The sequence below is a fragment of the Cervus canadensis genome, chromosome 11 (assembly GCF_019320065.1).
Source record: "Cervus canadensis isolate Bull #8, Minnesota chromosome 11, ASM1932006v1, whole genome shotgun sequence".
Lineage (NCBI taxonomy): Eukaryota > Metazoa > Chordata > Mammalia > Artiodactyla > Cervidae > Cervus > Cervus canadensis.
In genome coordinates this window covers 43,714,807-43,731,275 of record NC_057396.1, presented here as the reverse complement: position 1 = coordinate 43,731,275, position 16,469 = coordinate 43,714,807, and the positions used below count along the sequence as shown (strand labels likewise).

The 16,469-nt window shown below is 35.9% G+C and overlaps 1 protein-coding gene across 1 annotated transcript; it reads left to right on the top strand.

Annotated features, from left to right (window-relative positions):
• The first annotated feature begins 15,479 nt into the window (after nucleotides 1-15,479).
• LOC122450128 (olfactory receptor 52N4-like) lies at nucleotides 15,480-16,469 on the top strand. The gene has a single exon (XM_043482297.1). It carries the CDS (start codon nucleotides 15,486-15,488, stop codon nucleotides 16,449-16,451), a length of 966 nt encoding a protein of 321 aa, XP_043338232.1. The 5' UTR covers nucleotides 15,480-15,485; the 3' UTR covers nucleotides 16,452-16,469.

Here is a 16,469-nt window from a genome sequence, read left to right as displayed (position 1 = left end):
CCTAGGAGTATAGAAGGGACTTAGTCCATACAGTAGTAATATTTTCAAGATTAAACTGTCCTTAGTGTTTGATACTTGGACAGAGTTTTAAACAAGGTTATGTTGGGTTACAGTATTTTCTAGACCATTCTAAAGCATAAGAAATCACAGTGAAGGTCAAGTTGGTTCATCATTGTTAATTTTCATCCAAGGAAGTATAACATGAGGAGATTCTTCCAAACTTGGTTAGAGGAACTTGGACATAATCATCAGAACTTTCCTCGCTACCTGGCCCTCTCCCAGTTCTGCAGGCATGGGTTTCTAGCCTCACATTTTAGACAGGTATATTACCAGACTTCCCTGGTGGCTCAGACGGTAAAGCATCTGCCTACAATGCGGGAGACCTGGGTTCTGTCCCTGGGTTGGGAAGATTTCCTGGAGAAGGAAAGGGCAACCCACTCCAGTATTCTTGCCTGGACATCCCATAGATGGAGGAGCCTGGTAGGCTGCAGTCCATGGGGTCGCAAAGAGTCGAACATGACTGAGAGACTTCACTTTCACTTTCATTACCATCAGAAAGATCAAATAATAGGACCATTCACTGTTAAAGAAATTAGAACTACAAGGGACTTATGTGCTTTTGCATTAATGCTATATTTCTCCATTAGAACTTCGAGGCAGGAAGAGAAAAAGGACTAGCCAATACTCTCAATTTTAGCAAGTGGCAGATCAAGGGCTTGAAACCTAGACTCCTAAAACAGTAAGACCTTCATGGATGAGGGCACAGCATAGGTAAGGAAGAGCTGTTTCTCAACTTGGAATATTCATCTCACAGATAAATTTCTGACTCCAGTCTCTAGGGATCTAACCTAAGTCCAAGTGACCTGGAAATCATTCTGGGACAAAGGTTTCTAAATATTATTACACATTCATGTAATTAAAAGGTCCTTCCAGAGATCATTGACTCGTAACTCTGAACCTAGGAGTCAGGATAGTCACTTGCTCAAACTAGTCGGGGTAGGAAGTCTTAGCCATTCATTCATACATTTATGTAGAAGGAAAATAGTCCCAAGTTGATCTTAATCTTTCAGTCTTAGCTAACAGAGTGTAGTGGAAAGGTTCTTAATTGCATCTTTGAAACTGGGCTTTGAAACTGTTACTGTACAACCTAAGTCTTCTGCTTTTCAAAAAGAATAGCTTCAGACAATCGGCCTGACACATTTAACTGACAAATTAATTTTCAATTGTGAATTTATTGATGGTACTCATTGTCTGCTTGTCATCCTCTCAGTTCACCATCTCACACTGTTAGGTGGAAGAGACACAAAATTTCCCGGTGTAGTTACCAGATTTTCCCACACCAGTCTCAAGGGCAAAAAACTAAGATAAGCTTTTAAAGCTTCCATTCTCATGAATATGAATAATTCTGATACTTCATATAGATGGGAATAAACAGTTTGCAAATATTAGAAGTCAATAAAATATGCCAAACACTATTTTTCAAAGGAAAGGTAATCATTACACTGTTCTATAGGAAAATTGCCATTGCATGGAGTGGCACTGATTTTAATTTTTTTTTGAATTATAGTCTTCAAATGGAAATGTTCTCAACAGATTTTTAAGAATCATATACAATTCTTAACACCATATTTCCTCAACTAAATTTCTATTTTATCCTTCAAAATGACCTTCAAACTAGCACACAAGCCCTACAACACCAACTCTGAACAATTCTGTGCTCTGTGTCGTGTGTTGCTGTACTCCCAGTATGGAGCACTTCTGAAGAAAGTATAAGGATGGGCAGATTTCAAGCACCATTTGCTCACAATTTTAGATTTTACCTGGTATCTCATTACATAACTATGCTTTATTTATTATATGGTTTATAGCAATAAATTTTTTTATCATACTAAATCTGTTATATACCTCCTGCCCCTCATGGCTTCCATATTCCATATTCCATATTGATTTCTATTCCATAAAGACAAATGGAAGTATTAGAAGTAAACTGGACGTCCCTGGTGGCTCAGATGGTAAAGAATCTGCCTGCCATGCAGGAGACCTGGGTTTGATCTCTGAGTAGGGAAAATCCCCTGGAGCAGGGCATGGCAACCCACTCCAGTATTCTTACCTGAAGAATTCCATGGACAGAGGATCCTGGCAGGCTACTGTCCATGGGGTCGCAAAGAATTGGAGACGACTAAATGACTAACACTATCTCACTATCACTATAGAAGCATACTATCTCAAATTCCAATCTTTTGACATGTACAGTCATTATTTTCTCATATTATTGTATTTGTTTATTACTAATTTATTTTTCTGATCAAGCAAAGTTCTCAAAATATGCTCTTGGGAGCTCAGACCATCACTCACTTTCTCTATTTCTTGTGTTCACAATGTGTTTGAACTTACTGACTTTTATATCTAGTAGCAGAGACTTTGTGACTTTTCTTTTTTATGCAAGTGTTTGATAAATATTTTTGGAACTAATCATTTCTGCTTTCTTGCTTCCTATCTCTTCCCCCCAGTATAATCTGGCTTCAACTGCAGGTGGAAGTTTCCAGTGAAGTGTGGGTCATCAAAGTTAGCAGTATCTTGTCTAATTGGAATAATTTTCAACAAGGTGTATTATTGACCAATGTACTTCTCCACCATCTTGTCTGCTATTGACTTCCTTGATACTGCATTATCCTTTCTTCTAAGTCTACAATATTTTCCTTCATGTTCTGAAAAAAATGATACTAGATCAAAAAGAAAACCTCAATGAGGTCCACAGGAAAAATAATAAAAAATATTTCAAAACAGTACAATAAGACTAGAGATTTTTTGAAATGTCAATACTATTGACCTGAAGCAAATAGACCGACAGATATTTTTTCCAGTGCAGATAGGTCTATTTGCAATCACCAGGGAACTGCAATCTGGGCTCTGAAACCCCGCTGAGATGTATGTGTATCTGGCATATCAAGGAAAGAACTTTTTTGCAGCAGGAGAAAGAAAGTTGGGAGGGCCATAGTGAACCAAGGCTTCATGGTTTTTTACTGGCTGAATCCTTGCCTGAAAGAATAAAGGTCTTTCTTCCTGTTGGGCTCTAGTCTCACCTTAAGGTGTGAAAGCTTCCCTTTCTGAACTTGCAACTCTATTTAATTGAAATTTCTGTTTGTTAATTTTTTAAAACAAAATATTTGGTTATTAAACAATCCTAAATTTGAATGTTCATCTCCATGATATTTTTTGCAGAATACCAAGTAAATTTCATGTGACCTTACCTTCCACATGAGTCCTCCCTATAATTCAAATCTCAATAACATCAGGTTCCAGGAAAGAAAAATGTGAATGGGAAACAGGAACAGTGATCTTGAAACATAAATCTATAGAAACCAATGGTCTGGGACCAGATGACTGAAATTGCTGTTTTCACTTGTGAAAGAAATTTAAATTTAATAACTGTGATTTAACTCTGAACAAAATGTACTGTACATTCTTATTTTTCACCAAAGTTCTCTGTTTCCTCAATGATATCTTAAAGATGCAGTAGAGAGTTTACCATGAGGTCAATAATATAATGAATTGTAAGCCGCTGCTTGTCTTATGAGAAACATAGTGACCTGCTATCTGACCAGGTCTCCTTGCATGAGTCTTACTTATATTTGCTTCATTCCCACCTAATGAGTTGTCTCCTTTCTTTAAGAGGGCTTTCAAAGAATGCACATTTTGGAGGGAGAAGTACAATAATGAAATTTATAAAATATTATAATAAGTGTATTTCTATGAGTAGAGGGTTATGGAGAGCAGTGGTTGCTTTTTTTCCATTGAGCTGAAAATGAGACTAATAGATTGACTTAAACATTTTCTTTATAATATTCTGGATCTTTTTAAATTAATATGAAGTTGAGAGACAGTGAATAATTTTACTTTTACAGACTTGTCACAGGTATCATAGCAAAGATTTTAGCATTAATTCTTCCTGCCCAGTTTCAAGATTTCACAATGCTTTCCCCAATGTTGTCAGTTTACACTAATTTCTATTTTTTGATATATCTTTTTGTGTTTTTCATCCTAAAGGCACAAAGCAAGCTTTCATCACAAAATCCCCCTATGTTAATAGTTTATCTTTGTTTATCTTGAAAGCAAAATTTAATGAAAGATTGCCAATGTTTGTTCGCTCTACCTTCTCATCCCCAAATAATTCTTAGCCACCTCTGGCTTTCTCCAGAATACCTTACATCTGAACATTCCACTGAAATAGCATTTGTCAATTTCACATATTACTCTCGTGTCATTAAATCTAGTACTTTCACCTCTATGGTACTTATACTCTACTTCTCAACAATCCTAAATATAACTGATTTTTCCCTTTGTCTAGAAACATTTTCTTTGCTTGACTTCTGGAGCATACCACACATTCAAACTTACTCTTCACTCTCATGGAACACTTCTGATCATCCTTTGGCCCTTTATTTTTTTCTGGATTTCTTTATACTAGGACATCCCTGGACTTAGGTTTCTTTTTCACTCTTTCCCTGGGTCTTCAAATATAAATGGCCATAAGCATCAATGTATGCTAGTGACACCCAAACTAATTAACTCATTAATAAATTTATTGAAGCTCAGTTACAAGTTCAAGGTGAAGTAAGCTTCATGATATCTTTTTCTTAATGGTACACAAACTGCATCATTTCTGAGCCTATTTCCTGTTTTGCTTTTTGTTTTTACTTTTATGCTCCAATTTCACTCCTAATCCTTAGGCCTGTCAATCATTGGCATCCTCTATACTGTGTTTGACATATGTCCTCAGATACATGAATACAAAGTCATTTACTGAATGCTTATTTTAGAAACTTGTATTCATCATATTATGTTAAGTATTATTATATTGCTTTTATTATACTGCTTACTTTTAACTCAATCATTTTAAATGTTTATGTAATTTGTATTTCACTTTTGCTTCTAATTACTTTATAGAGTTTCATAACATGCAACTGACACTATTTTTAAAAATTAGTATCTGATTATTGATATTTAACAGTTTCCAATCTCTCTGTCACCAGGAGTAATTTTATGATAAACATCTCTCACATACATACATATACACACATGGGGATGTTCTTATGAAACAAGGAATATTTTATTTAGAATATACACAAAGAAGTGAGCTTGCAGAATAATAATCTCTGCACACTACCTTTAATATAGTAGCCTTTATACATGCAGTCAACTTTGCAAAAGACACCATCGAATCCAGAAGACATGAAATTATATTTTTGAAGTGCTGAAAAACAATTTCCATCTTAGAATTCTAATCCAATGAAAATATCCATAAAAAATAAATACTTATTTACATAAATTATGTTACTCAGAATATAGAGTAATGATTATTAATGGAAGAAAGAACTACAGAAACTAAACCACTAGAAAGAAAAAGCTGAGGATATTAATGACAAATATTTACTCTTTTAAATGGGAAAAATAATACGTAAGGTCTAAACATACATAGAGGTAAAATATATAGCAATAAACAGCAAGAGCAGGAAAAGAGTTAATGGAGTCAAAGTCTAGTAAGGTTCTTATATTATTACAGTGGTAAATGTGCTACTTTGAACACATTAGACGTTGAGAGGTAAAGTGCAATGTGATACCTATGTTAACCTCTACAGAAAAGTAAAGGAATGCATAACAAAAACTACCACTGGAGAAAAATACAATAACAATAATAACACCTATTTTACTGGTCTAAAACAGCAAGAGGAACAAAGGAAAAAGAGAACAGAGGAAACTAAACTAAGATGATAGAAACATAATAAACTTGAAAAAAGGTCAAAAACTACATAATGTAAGTTGACTAAGCAATCAAACTGAAAGAATATGAAATAAAAGTTTAGAAAGTAACATCAATAAAAATATATGATTTTAAGAGACATAATGTGTATATAAATACAAAACAAACTTGTGCTCTGTCTATAACAAAGTAGATTTTAACATAATAAATATTAGGAGTGATAAACTGCAGCATTTCATAATGATTACAGTAGTATTTCAACACAAAAATATAAAATGACTAAATTTGCATGTGCTTAATATCATTATGGACACATATGCATATATACATACACACAGAATTTTTTTTTCCTTTTTTTTTTCCACTTATTTTTATTAGTTGGAGGCTAATTACTTTACAATATTGTAGTGGTTTTTGCCATACATTGACATGAATCAGCCATGGATTTACACGTAATCCCCATACCGATCTCTCCTCCCACCTCCCTCCCCACCCCATCCCTCTGGGTCTTCCCAATGCACCAGCCCCTAGCACTTGTCTCATGCATCCAACCTGGGCCGGTGATCTGTTTCACCCTTGATAATATACATGTTTTGATGCTGTTCTCTCAAAACATCCCACCCTCGCCTTCTCCCACAGAGTCCAAAAGTCTGTTCTGTACATCTATGTCTCTTTTTCTGTTTTGCATATAGGGTTATTGTTACCATCTTTCTAAATTCCATATATATGCGTTAGTATACTGTATTGGTCTTTATCTTCCTGGCTTACTTCACTCTGTATAGTGGGCTCCAGTTTCATCCACCTCATTAGAACTGATTCAAATGAATTCTTTTTAATGGCTGAGTAACATTCTATTGTGTATATGTACCACAGCTTCTTTATCCATTCGTCTGCTGATGGGCATCTAGGTTGCTTCCATGTCCTGGCTATTATAAACAGTGCTGCGATAAACATTGGGGTGCAGATGTCTCTTTCAGATCTGGTTTCCTCGGTGTGTATGCCCAGGAGTGGGATTGCTGGGTCATATGGCAGTTCTATTTCCAGTTTTTTAAGGAATCTCCACACTGTTCTCCACAGTGGCTGTACTAGTTTGCATTCCCACCAACAGTGTAAGAGGGTTCCCTTTTCTCCACACCCTCTCCAGCATTTATTGCTTGTAGACTTTTGGATAACAGCCATCCTGACTGGCGTACACACAGAATTTTAACAGAACCAAGCAAAATAAGCAAGTTCACAGTAAAATTAAAGTTGGATCTTTTAACAGATCTTTTCAGTAACTGAAGGCTTCCCTTGTGGCTCAGCTGGTAAAAGAGTCTGCCTGCAATGCAAGAGACCTGGGTTCGATCCCTGGGTTGGGAAGATTCCCCTGGAGAAGGGAAAGGCTACTCACTGGGCACAACAGAGCAAATTTCACTTTTTCAGTAACTGAAGAACAAGGGGTTAGAAAGGTCAAAATGCCTGCAGAAGATATGAAGAAGATAAGCATCTTATCTTGATTAGTTCATGCAGAAAACAGTAACCGAAAGTTCTAAGGTGCAGTGTTTAATCCTCAAATGCAAAAAAAAAAAAAAAAATTAGAAACTGGACAAAAAATACAAACAGAACTTTCAGTGATAAAATATATAAATGGTAAATATGCACATGAAAAATGTTTGGCATTATTAAGCACAAATTAAAACAGAATATCAACGCACAAATATGAGAATGGATAAAGTATAACTTTAGATGAAATTCAGGCAAGGATATGGAAAAACTGAAACATTAATACTTTGCTGGTGGAAATGTAAAATGATACAGCCACTCTGGAACATATTTTAGAAATTTGTTTAAATCACAACCTGTACCTATTTCAGCTTAGCAGTTACATCTCTGGATACTTATCCTAGAACAATGAATATTTATGTTCACATAAAAGCCAGTAGATGGTGAATGACATCAATAAAAATAGCAAAATAGGAATATAAAAGTTTGTCTCTAATAAAACAATGGATAACCTGGAAAAGTAATTGTCAGAATCAATCTTTCACAAATCTCAATACTAATTAAAAACTTGCTACAATTAGGGGACGGTTTAACCAAGAAAAAAATAGCTTAATCTCAGTGAGAGAGGTGGGCTTCCCAGATGGCGCTAGTGGTAAAGAACCTGTCTGCCAATGCAGGAGATGTAAGACATATGGATTTGATTGATCCCTGGGTTGGGAAGATCCCTGGAGGACAGGATGGCAACTCACTCCAATATTCTTGCCTGGAGAATCCCATAGACAGAGGAGCCTGGTGGGCTACAGTCCATGGGGCCACAGAGAGTTGGACACAACTGAAGCGACTTAGCACACACCCAGTAAGAGAGGTATATGACATTGTTTTTAATGTTGTAAAACTCATATAATATAAAGTTTGCTTTTTAGAGCATTTTAAAGGTAGAATTTTAAATGTACAATTCTGTGACTTTTAGTACACTCACAATACTGTGCAACCATACCACTAGAATCAGTTGTTGTATTTTATTATTGCTTCTTTCATAGTCATCATCATCGCATCAAGGTTCAACAGTCTAATTATTTTTAACTTAATATGTATGCATGACAAACCTGAATTTTTGATGACTTTTTAGAATGCTGTAATATGCATTATCTACTTCAGTTGAAAGTAAATTCTTGAATAACAGGGCCAATGTTATCTATCCTCTACACATTTCTTAATATGATTTGGAAGGCACAAACTACACTCTGATGTTATTTACAGACATGACAAAATAAAAGTTTGATGGATATGTGAGTAATTGAAACATTCTTATTTAAGAGCTTTTGATTTGTGTCTCAGAATGCCTCCTATGGAAAGACAATACTCTGCAATAAATACTAAAAGCATTCACTTTTACTAAAATTAGTTTGTATTAATTTTAATTTCTCTCCTTTGAATACATGCGCATATGTAAGTACATTCATAGATGCCAAAATATGGAATAATTCACTTATTTAAGTATTCTCATATAGCAGTGAAGTGTGGAAGGCTTGTTCCTTTCTTTCTCCCATGAGGTTAACCTGATGGCTATATAAGCATCTGTGTCTCTTATCTTCTGAATTATCCCCTTGATATATGTGACACAGATTTTCCTTAAATACCCATTCAATAGTACAGATATCAAGGGATTTAGAAGTTGAGTACTATGCATGTACATATATTGCAGAAGCGTGATAGTTTCTGATCAAGATTCTGAACACCTAGACCAGATCACATTCAGCTCATTGTTCTTCTCTCCAGAAGCTAAGGTATTTAAGGAAATAAAAAGTGCCGTAGTGATAGAATTATTAGGGCAGTAAGATAATGTGGAGAGAGGTGTTGAATGCATGTGAATTGTTTATGATATTTTTCAGAAAAGTAGCTTTGAGTCCATTAATTATGTTTGAAGGCAGAAATGTACTAGGAGTTTGGGAGGTTGGAGAATGCTTATTTCTTCAATTCTTAGGTTGCAATTCAATGTAAATTCCCATCTTGATTAAGAATAGCTATGTTATTTCAGTTGGTTCAGTTGTGGTAGAAGTCAGACACAAATCACCCCCATGACAAGAAGAAATAGGGGAATAGTCAGAGAGTATTTCTCAGTTATGGTCAGAATACTCTTGCCTTTCAACTGCTCTCCCCTGGTTCTCAAATGACAATCTAATTTTTCTTGGTTCATTTTTAGAGAGACGTAGTTATGACTATATTTCATCAATTTTAGATAACACTTGCCTGGAGGAGCCCACTGTCATATCAAGAGAAAAACATGAGTTTTTAAGATTGAGGACCTTCTAGTGAGAAAACAAGCTTGTTGTCTACAGGGTTTAGGAAAAATACATAACAGACGATGTCAAGATAGTGCTTTATAATGGTTGATATTTATGTGTTAATGTTACTATTCCAATATATGCTGTCCACATTTTTAGCATAATGCTAATTAATTTTCCCTGTAATAAAAATTAAATTATGATGTACTTGGATGTTTTTCAATTTGTTTTAGAAAATGTCTTATTGTGTAGTATAAGGATGAAGCTCTGACAGTGTTGCAAATGTGTTGAAGATGAGACCTAAAATTATTATATAACAAGGAAATCAGTTTTAGTAATTAAAAAATATCTTTAAAAGCACAAAAGTATAAATAGGATATTTATGTGATATTTAGGAAAGATATTCTTCAGAATGTAGCACTTTGAAATGTGTCATCTGTTTTTAAATCATAAATACCTATATTTTCTTGATTTCTTTAGTTGATTATATAGAGTTAAGAGTTGACTGTTCAAATGTATTAAAAATAAATGAGTAGTGATGCCATTTCTCCAACAATTTATTACAATTTAGTATACACTATCCAAACATTTGTCATCACCAACACAATGGACGTGAACTTGGGCAGACCTCGGGAGGTGGTGAGGGACAGGGAGGCCTGGCATGCTGCAGCCCATGTTGTAGCAAATGACATGACCGGGCAACTGAATAATGCAACCATATTTATCAAAAATCAATTTCAATGTCTATTTTAACGGTACTTTTATATTTATACATACACATGTATACATATGTATGATTTTTATAGTGTTTTTATTTCTTTCAGTACATCTGTGAAAGTAACTTGAAAAACAGAATGTATTTAAACAGTTGTACCTTTATAAGCCTGACAGAAAGAGTGTCAAGTGTGAGATGCTCAGTCATGTCCAACTCTTTGCAACCCCAGGGAATCATCCCTACCCAAGGACTGAACTCAGGTCTCGAGCATTAGTGGCAAGTTCTTTACTATCTGAGCCACCAGGGAAGCCAGAAAGAAAGTTGTTGACAATTTTGGTATTCATGGAAAAACAACTGTAAAATTGCAAATCCAAAGTATTCTTTTTTTCAAAATGCAAAGTTTAAGGCTTTTGTTAACCTTTTGATTATTACTTTAAAGCAACACCAATGACATTAAAATATAATTGAGAATCAGCTAATCAGCTGCAATGTGATTTCAGGAATAGTACCATTTTAAAACTTCTACTGTGGACCAACAAAGTGTGTAAGAGAACTTATTTCTGTACTCTCTAATGTTCTGGTTGTGAAGAATCTTTGCCAAGCCTAGAAATGGAATTGTTTGGTAAATCAACTTATTTGCACTTCATCATACCTTCTTTTATTTTTCCCAAATGTGAACTTGATCCAAATTTTTCTTGCTTTTATTTCTACATTATTTGAAATTAATATATGGTATGTTTCTGCTATTTTGATGTTTTCTGTTTAGCATGAAAACATTTCTGCCTACTTTGAGCATGATTTTTCTTTCTGATACACTTCTTGATTTTAATACACATGTTTTTAGAAATGACTCTGAATTAAGATAAATTTATAGTATAATTGTGAGGGACAAGGAGGCCTGGCATGCTGCAGTCCATGGGGTTGCAAAGAGTTGACCACAACTTAGCCGCTGAACAACGACAACAACAAAATGGTATCATTGATCCTATTTACCAAATAATTGATCCTATTTACCAAATCAATTTTTTTTTCTTATGCCTACCATCTTATTTTTTTCTACTTTCTTGAGATTGTTTTCTCTTCTTTATGATGGGTCTTCTTTGAAATTTAGAATATCTAGTGATTTATGAGCTATAAATTATGGTTTCATTTCTTCTGGTGGTTCCTTTGTGTTTTGCAAGTAAAAATATTTAGACCACAGTGTTTAGTTTAAAATATAAAAAGGATAATTCATTAACCTGTTCGTTCTTTGAAAAATACTTATTGGCATGTCATATTTAGTAGGTGTCTTGCTATATACTTCAAGTTTAAAATACAATCTGTTCTAGAATTAAGGGTTTTATTAAACTGGATGATTTAAGGATATAACAATATTTTCATAATACCCTATAGGTAAAATAGTGACAAAATTGATTTCATCAACAAATCTATTCCTTAACTGCAAGTCTGATACTTTGCTAATTATATGAAATTAGAAAATATATGTGTATATAACAAATATATATTATGTAAACTTAGAGGTTGGCACTCTAACCTGATCAAGAGACTGGAATTTTCCTAAAAAATGTTATTCTAGAGGCTATTTTGGCTGTGACAAAGAGAATGTCAACAAAGGAGAAAAGATTGCAAATTCACAAAGCTAAAAATATTAGTATGATTTGAGTAGGAAATAGTGAACAGCAACAAGAAAGAACACTGCTCTGCTTATTTTGGTCTGGTAGAAATATAAGCATGCCTCACATCTAAGAGAAATGGTAAATTTCTTTTAGAAAATTTTCCTAATATAACTCAATATTTACTTAGTTTTCATTTCTACCTGTTCTTATTTGACTCTAAGATTTCTGTAATGGCATAAGAAGAGGTCTTTGAAGAACTCTATTATGAACATGTTTATTCCATGTTGCTTTACTGTTTCCAAAAAAGTTTCCTTTTGCAATATTTAATCTGTTATCCTATGTGCAAATACATGAAAATAAAACCAAGACATAGGCAGAAAAACTGACTAACGAAATATTCGATACCTCTGATTCACACGTTATTCTAAATATTACTTCTCCTCTTATACTGACTGGAAATTTATCCTGGGAAGAAATTTTAACATGTTCTATGAATATATATATATATACAGTGTGAAAAAGGTCAAAGATCAGCATGATTAAATGTGAAGTCTGGATCCAGTATTCATATTCAAGTGTGAGATCTTCAGTAGCCTACTACTTAACTCCAAAATCACAGGCAACCAATTATATAATCCTTTGGGATACAGATTACTGTATTTTTCCTTCCCAGAAAAATTTAGTCATTGAATAAAAAAAAAAACAAAAAAACTTTGAATCTGATACCCAAAATGCCTCGAAAGAGGCAGAGGTCTCTACTTGAGCACTCAAAGTAAATGAAACCAATTGATGAGGTTCACTCATCACCTGGAATTTTAAATTACTTTTCTGTAGTCTCGTGTGCGCGTGCTTAAGTAGCTTCAGTTGTGTCCAGCTCTTTGCGACCCTTTAGCCCACCAGGCAGGCCCCTCTGTCCAAGAGATTCTCCAGGCAAGAATACTGGAATAGGTTGCCGTGTCCTCCTCCAGGGTGTCTTCCAGACCTAGGGCTTGAACCTGCGTCCTTAAGTCTTCGGCATTGACAGGCCGGTTCTTTAGCTCTGCCTGGAAAGCCCCTATAGTCTTGCTGTGCTGTACTTAGTCGTTCAGTCGTGTCCAACTCTTTGCAACCCCATGGAACTCATGGACTGTAGCCTGCCAGGCTTCCCTGTCTATGAGATTCTCCAGACAAGAATATTGGAGTGGGTTGTCATGCCTTCCTCCGGGGGATCTTCCCAGCCCAGGGATTGAACACAGGTCTCTCTTGTTGCAGGCGGATTCTTTACCAGCTGAGTTACCAGGGAAGCCCCCGCAACCCACTCCAGTGTTCTTGCCTGGAGAATTCCATAGACAGATGAGCCTCATGGGCTATAGCCCATGGGGTCACAAAGAGTCGGACACAGCTGAGTGACTAACACACGTTAAGTGTAAAGCAATAGTCTAGTCAAGGGTTACCATACATTTGAGAAATAACTCCAAAGTAAAAGATTAAAAAAAGATACAAAAATAAAACATTGAAACTTCTACAATATAAAATAATATGTATAAAACACACATTTGTGTAGTATATATGTATAATTATATATTATTGTCAATTTACAAATTTCAGGGAAAATAAGATCGAATAGATTTAAGATCAGACATAAAAAATGCTAATATATTTGGAAAATATGATTGATGAATTTTTAAGAAAAAGGATCCAAAAAGTAGAGATAATCTTCAAGGGGAAAAAATTTAAAAGAAACCAGCAGAAACACACACACACACACAGAACTGACAGTATCTGGCTAACAATAAATATAAGAAAATAATAAGGACCACAGTTGGGAAGAAATAATCCGAAGTTAACAGAAGAAAATTTCCAAAACCAAAGATCATAGATTTCCAGATTCAAAATTCCCGGTAAGTACCTGTACAATAAAATATGCCAGTGCATATTTATATCTCTATCATCATCAGCAGCAGCATTAATCTTGAAAGCATAGACAATTTGAAAATGGTATTAGATATTTCAGAGTCAAAAACTAAATAGCGTAAGAAGATTGAACTTACAAGCCTTTGCACAATGAAGGAAACTATAAGCAAGGTGAAAAGACAGGCTTCAGAATGGGAGAAAATAATAGCAAATGAAGCAACTGACAAAGAATTAATCTCAAAAATATATAAGCAGCTCATGAAGCTCAATATCAGAAAAGTAAACAACCCAATCAAAAAATGGGCCAAAGACTTAAACAGACATTTCTCCGAAGAAGACATACAGATGGCTAACAAACACATTAATAGATGCTCAACATCACTCATTATCAGAGAAATGCAGTCAAAACCATAATGAGGTACCATCTCATGCCAGTCAGAATGGCTGCTATCAAAAAGTCTACAAACAATATATGCTGGAGAGGATGTGGAGAAAAGGGAACCCTCTTACACTGTTGGTGGGAATGCAAACTAGTACAGCCACTATGGAGAACAGTGTGGAGATTCCTTAAAAAACTGGAAATAGAGCTGCTATATGGCCCAGCAATCCCACTTCTGGGCATACACACTGAGGAAACCAGATCTGAAAGAGACACGTGCACCCCAATGTTCATCACAGCATGTTTACAATAGCTAGGACATGGAAGCAACCTAGATATCCATTGGCAGATGAATGGATAAAGAAGCTGTGGTACATATACACAATGGAATATTACTCAGCTATTAAAAAGAATGTGTTTGAATCAGTTCTAATGAGGTGAATGAAACTGGAACCTATTATACAGAGTGAAGTAAGTCAGAAAGAAAAACACCAATGCAGTATATTAGTGCATATATATGGAATTTAAAGAGATGATAATGATGACCCTACATGTGAGACAGCAAAAGCAACACAGATGTAAAGAACAGACTTTTGAACTCTGTGGGAGAAGGCGACGGTGGAATGATATGAGAGAATAGCATTGAAACATGTATTTACCATATATGAAATAGATTGCCAGTCCAGGTTCAATGCATGAGACAGGGCGCTCAGGACTGGTGCACTGGGATGAACCTGAGGGATGGGATGGGGAGGGAGGTGGGGGGGGGTTTCAGGATGGGGGACACTTGTACACCCATGGCTGATTCATGTCAATGTATGGCAAAAACCATTACAATATTGGAAAGTAATTAGCCCGCATTAAAAAAAAAAGAACAGTTAATTTAAAAAGGATCAAAATCAGAATGGTCCTCTTAATAGCTATAACTGAGGCCAAGAGATTGAGAAAGCCTTTGAAAAAAAAGTTGCACATGAAGAAACCTCATATACATTGGATCTCCATTTACTCAGTTACAGAGTGCAGATTAATAGAAAAAAGACTTCATGATCTTGTAGTGAGAATTAAATGAGTTAATATTTATGAAATTCTAAGGCTGTGCTTGGTGTATATTAAGCATGAGCATGAACCAAGTATGTGTTTAAACTATGTTTCTATTGTAAATTCCTGACATTTAAATTTTTTGGTTCCGTGATTTAAAGTGCAATACTGAACAGAGACAAGAGACAGAGAGAGAGAAGATCCACAACTGAGACTTTTTTTCTGTTTTTCCAAATCTAGGAGGGTTAAAAAACAAAGCAATACAGACATAAAACTAAAAACATACACTTTGCTTAATGACTACACCAGCCTGATCATGATGATGCTGAACCAAACAGATGTGACACCAGCCTCCTTCATTCTTAACGGGATCCCAGGACTGGAGGACATGCACGTGTGGATTTCCCTCCCATTCTGCTCCATGTATGTTGTGGCTGTGGTAGGGAACTGTGGACTCCTCTACCTCATCCGCTATGAGGATGCCCTGCACAGACCCATGTACTACTTTTTGGCCATGCTTTTCATAACTGGCCTTTTCATTAGCTCTAGTACAATCCCCAAAGCCCTCAGCATCTTCTGGTTCCATTTCAAGGAAATCAGCTTTGATGGATGCCTGATCCAGATGTTCTTCGTCCACACCCTAACAGGAATGGAGTCTGGGGTGCTCATGCTCATGGCCCTGGACCGCTACGTGGCCATCTGCTACCCTCTGCACTACTCAACTATCCTCACAAATCCCGTCATTGCAAAGGCGGGTCTCTCCACCTTTCTCAGAGGGGTGTTGCTCATCATTCCCTTCACTTTCCTCATCAAGCGCCTGCCCTACTGCAGAGGCAATATAATCCCCCATACTTACTGTGATCACATGTCTGTGGCCAAGTTGTCTTGTGGCAACATCAAGGTCAATGTTATCTATGGTCTGATGGTAGCCCTCCTGATTGGGGGCTTTGACATCCTCTGCATCACAGTCTCCTACACCATGATCCTGAGGGCGGTGGTCAGCCTCTCCTCTGCAGATGCTCGGCAGAAGGCCTTCAGCACCTGCACTGCCCACATCTGCTCCATTGTTTTCTCCTATAGTCCAGCTTTCTTTTCATTCTTTTCCCACCGCTTTGGGGGTCACAGGATTCCCTCTTCATGCCACATCATTGTGGCCAATATTTATCTGCTCCTACCTCCCACTATGAATCCTGTTGTCTATGGGGTGAAAACTAAGCAGATACGAGACTGCGTCATAAGGATTCTTTCAGGTTCCAAGTATATCAAACCCCATAGTATATGAAAGAACTATTTGCCTATG

What these genes read in the sequence shown, in the direction of transcription:
- LOC122450128 (XM_043482297.1), top strand. Translation starts at nt 15,486, where the DNA reads ATGATGATGCTGAACCAAACAGATGTGACACCAGCCTCCTTCATTCTT.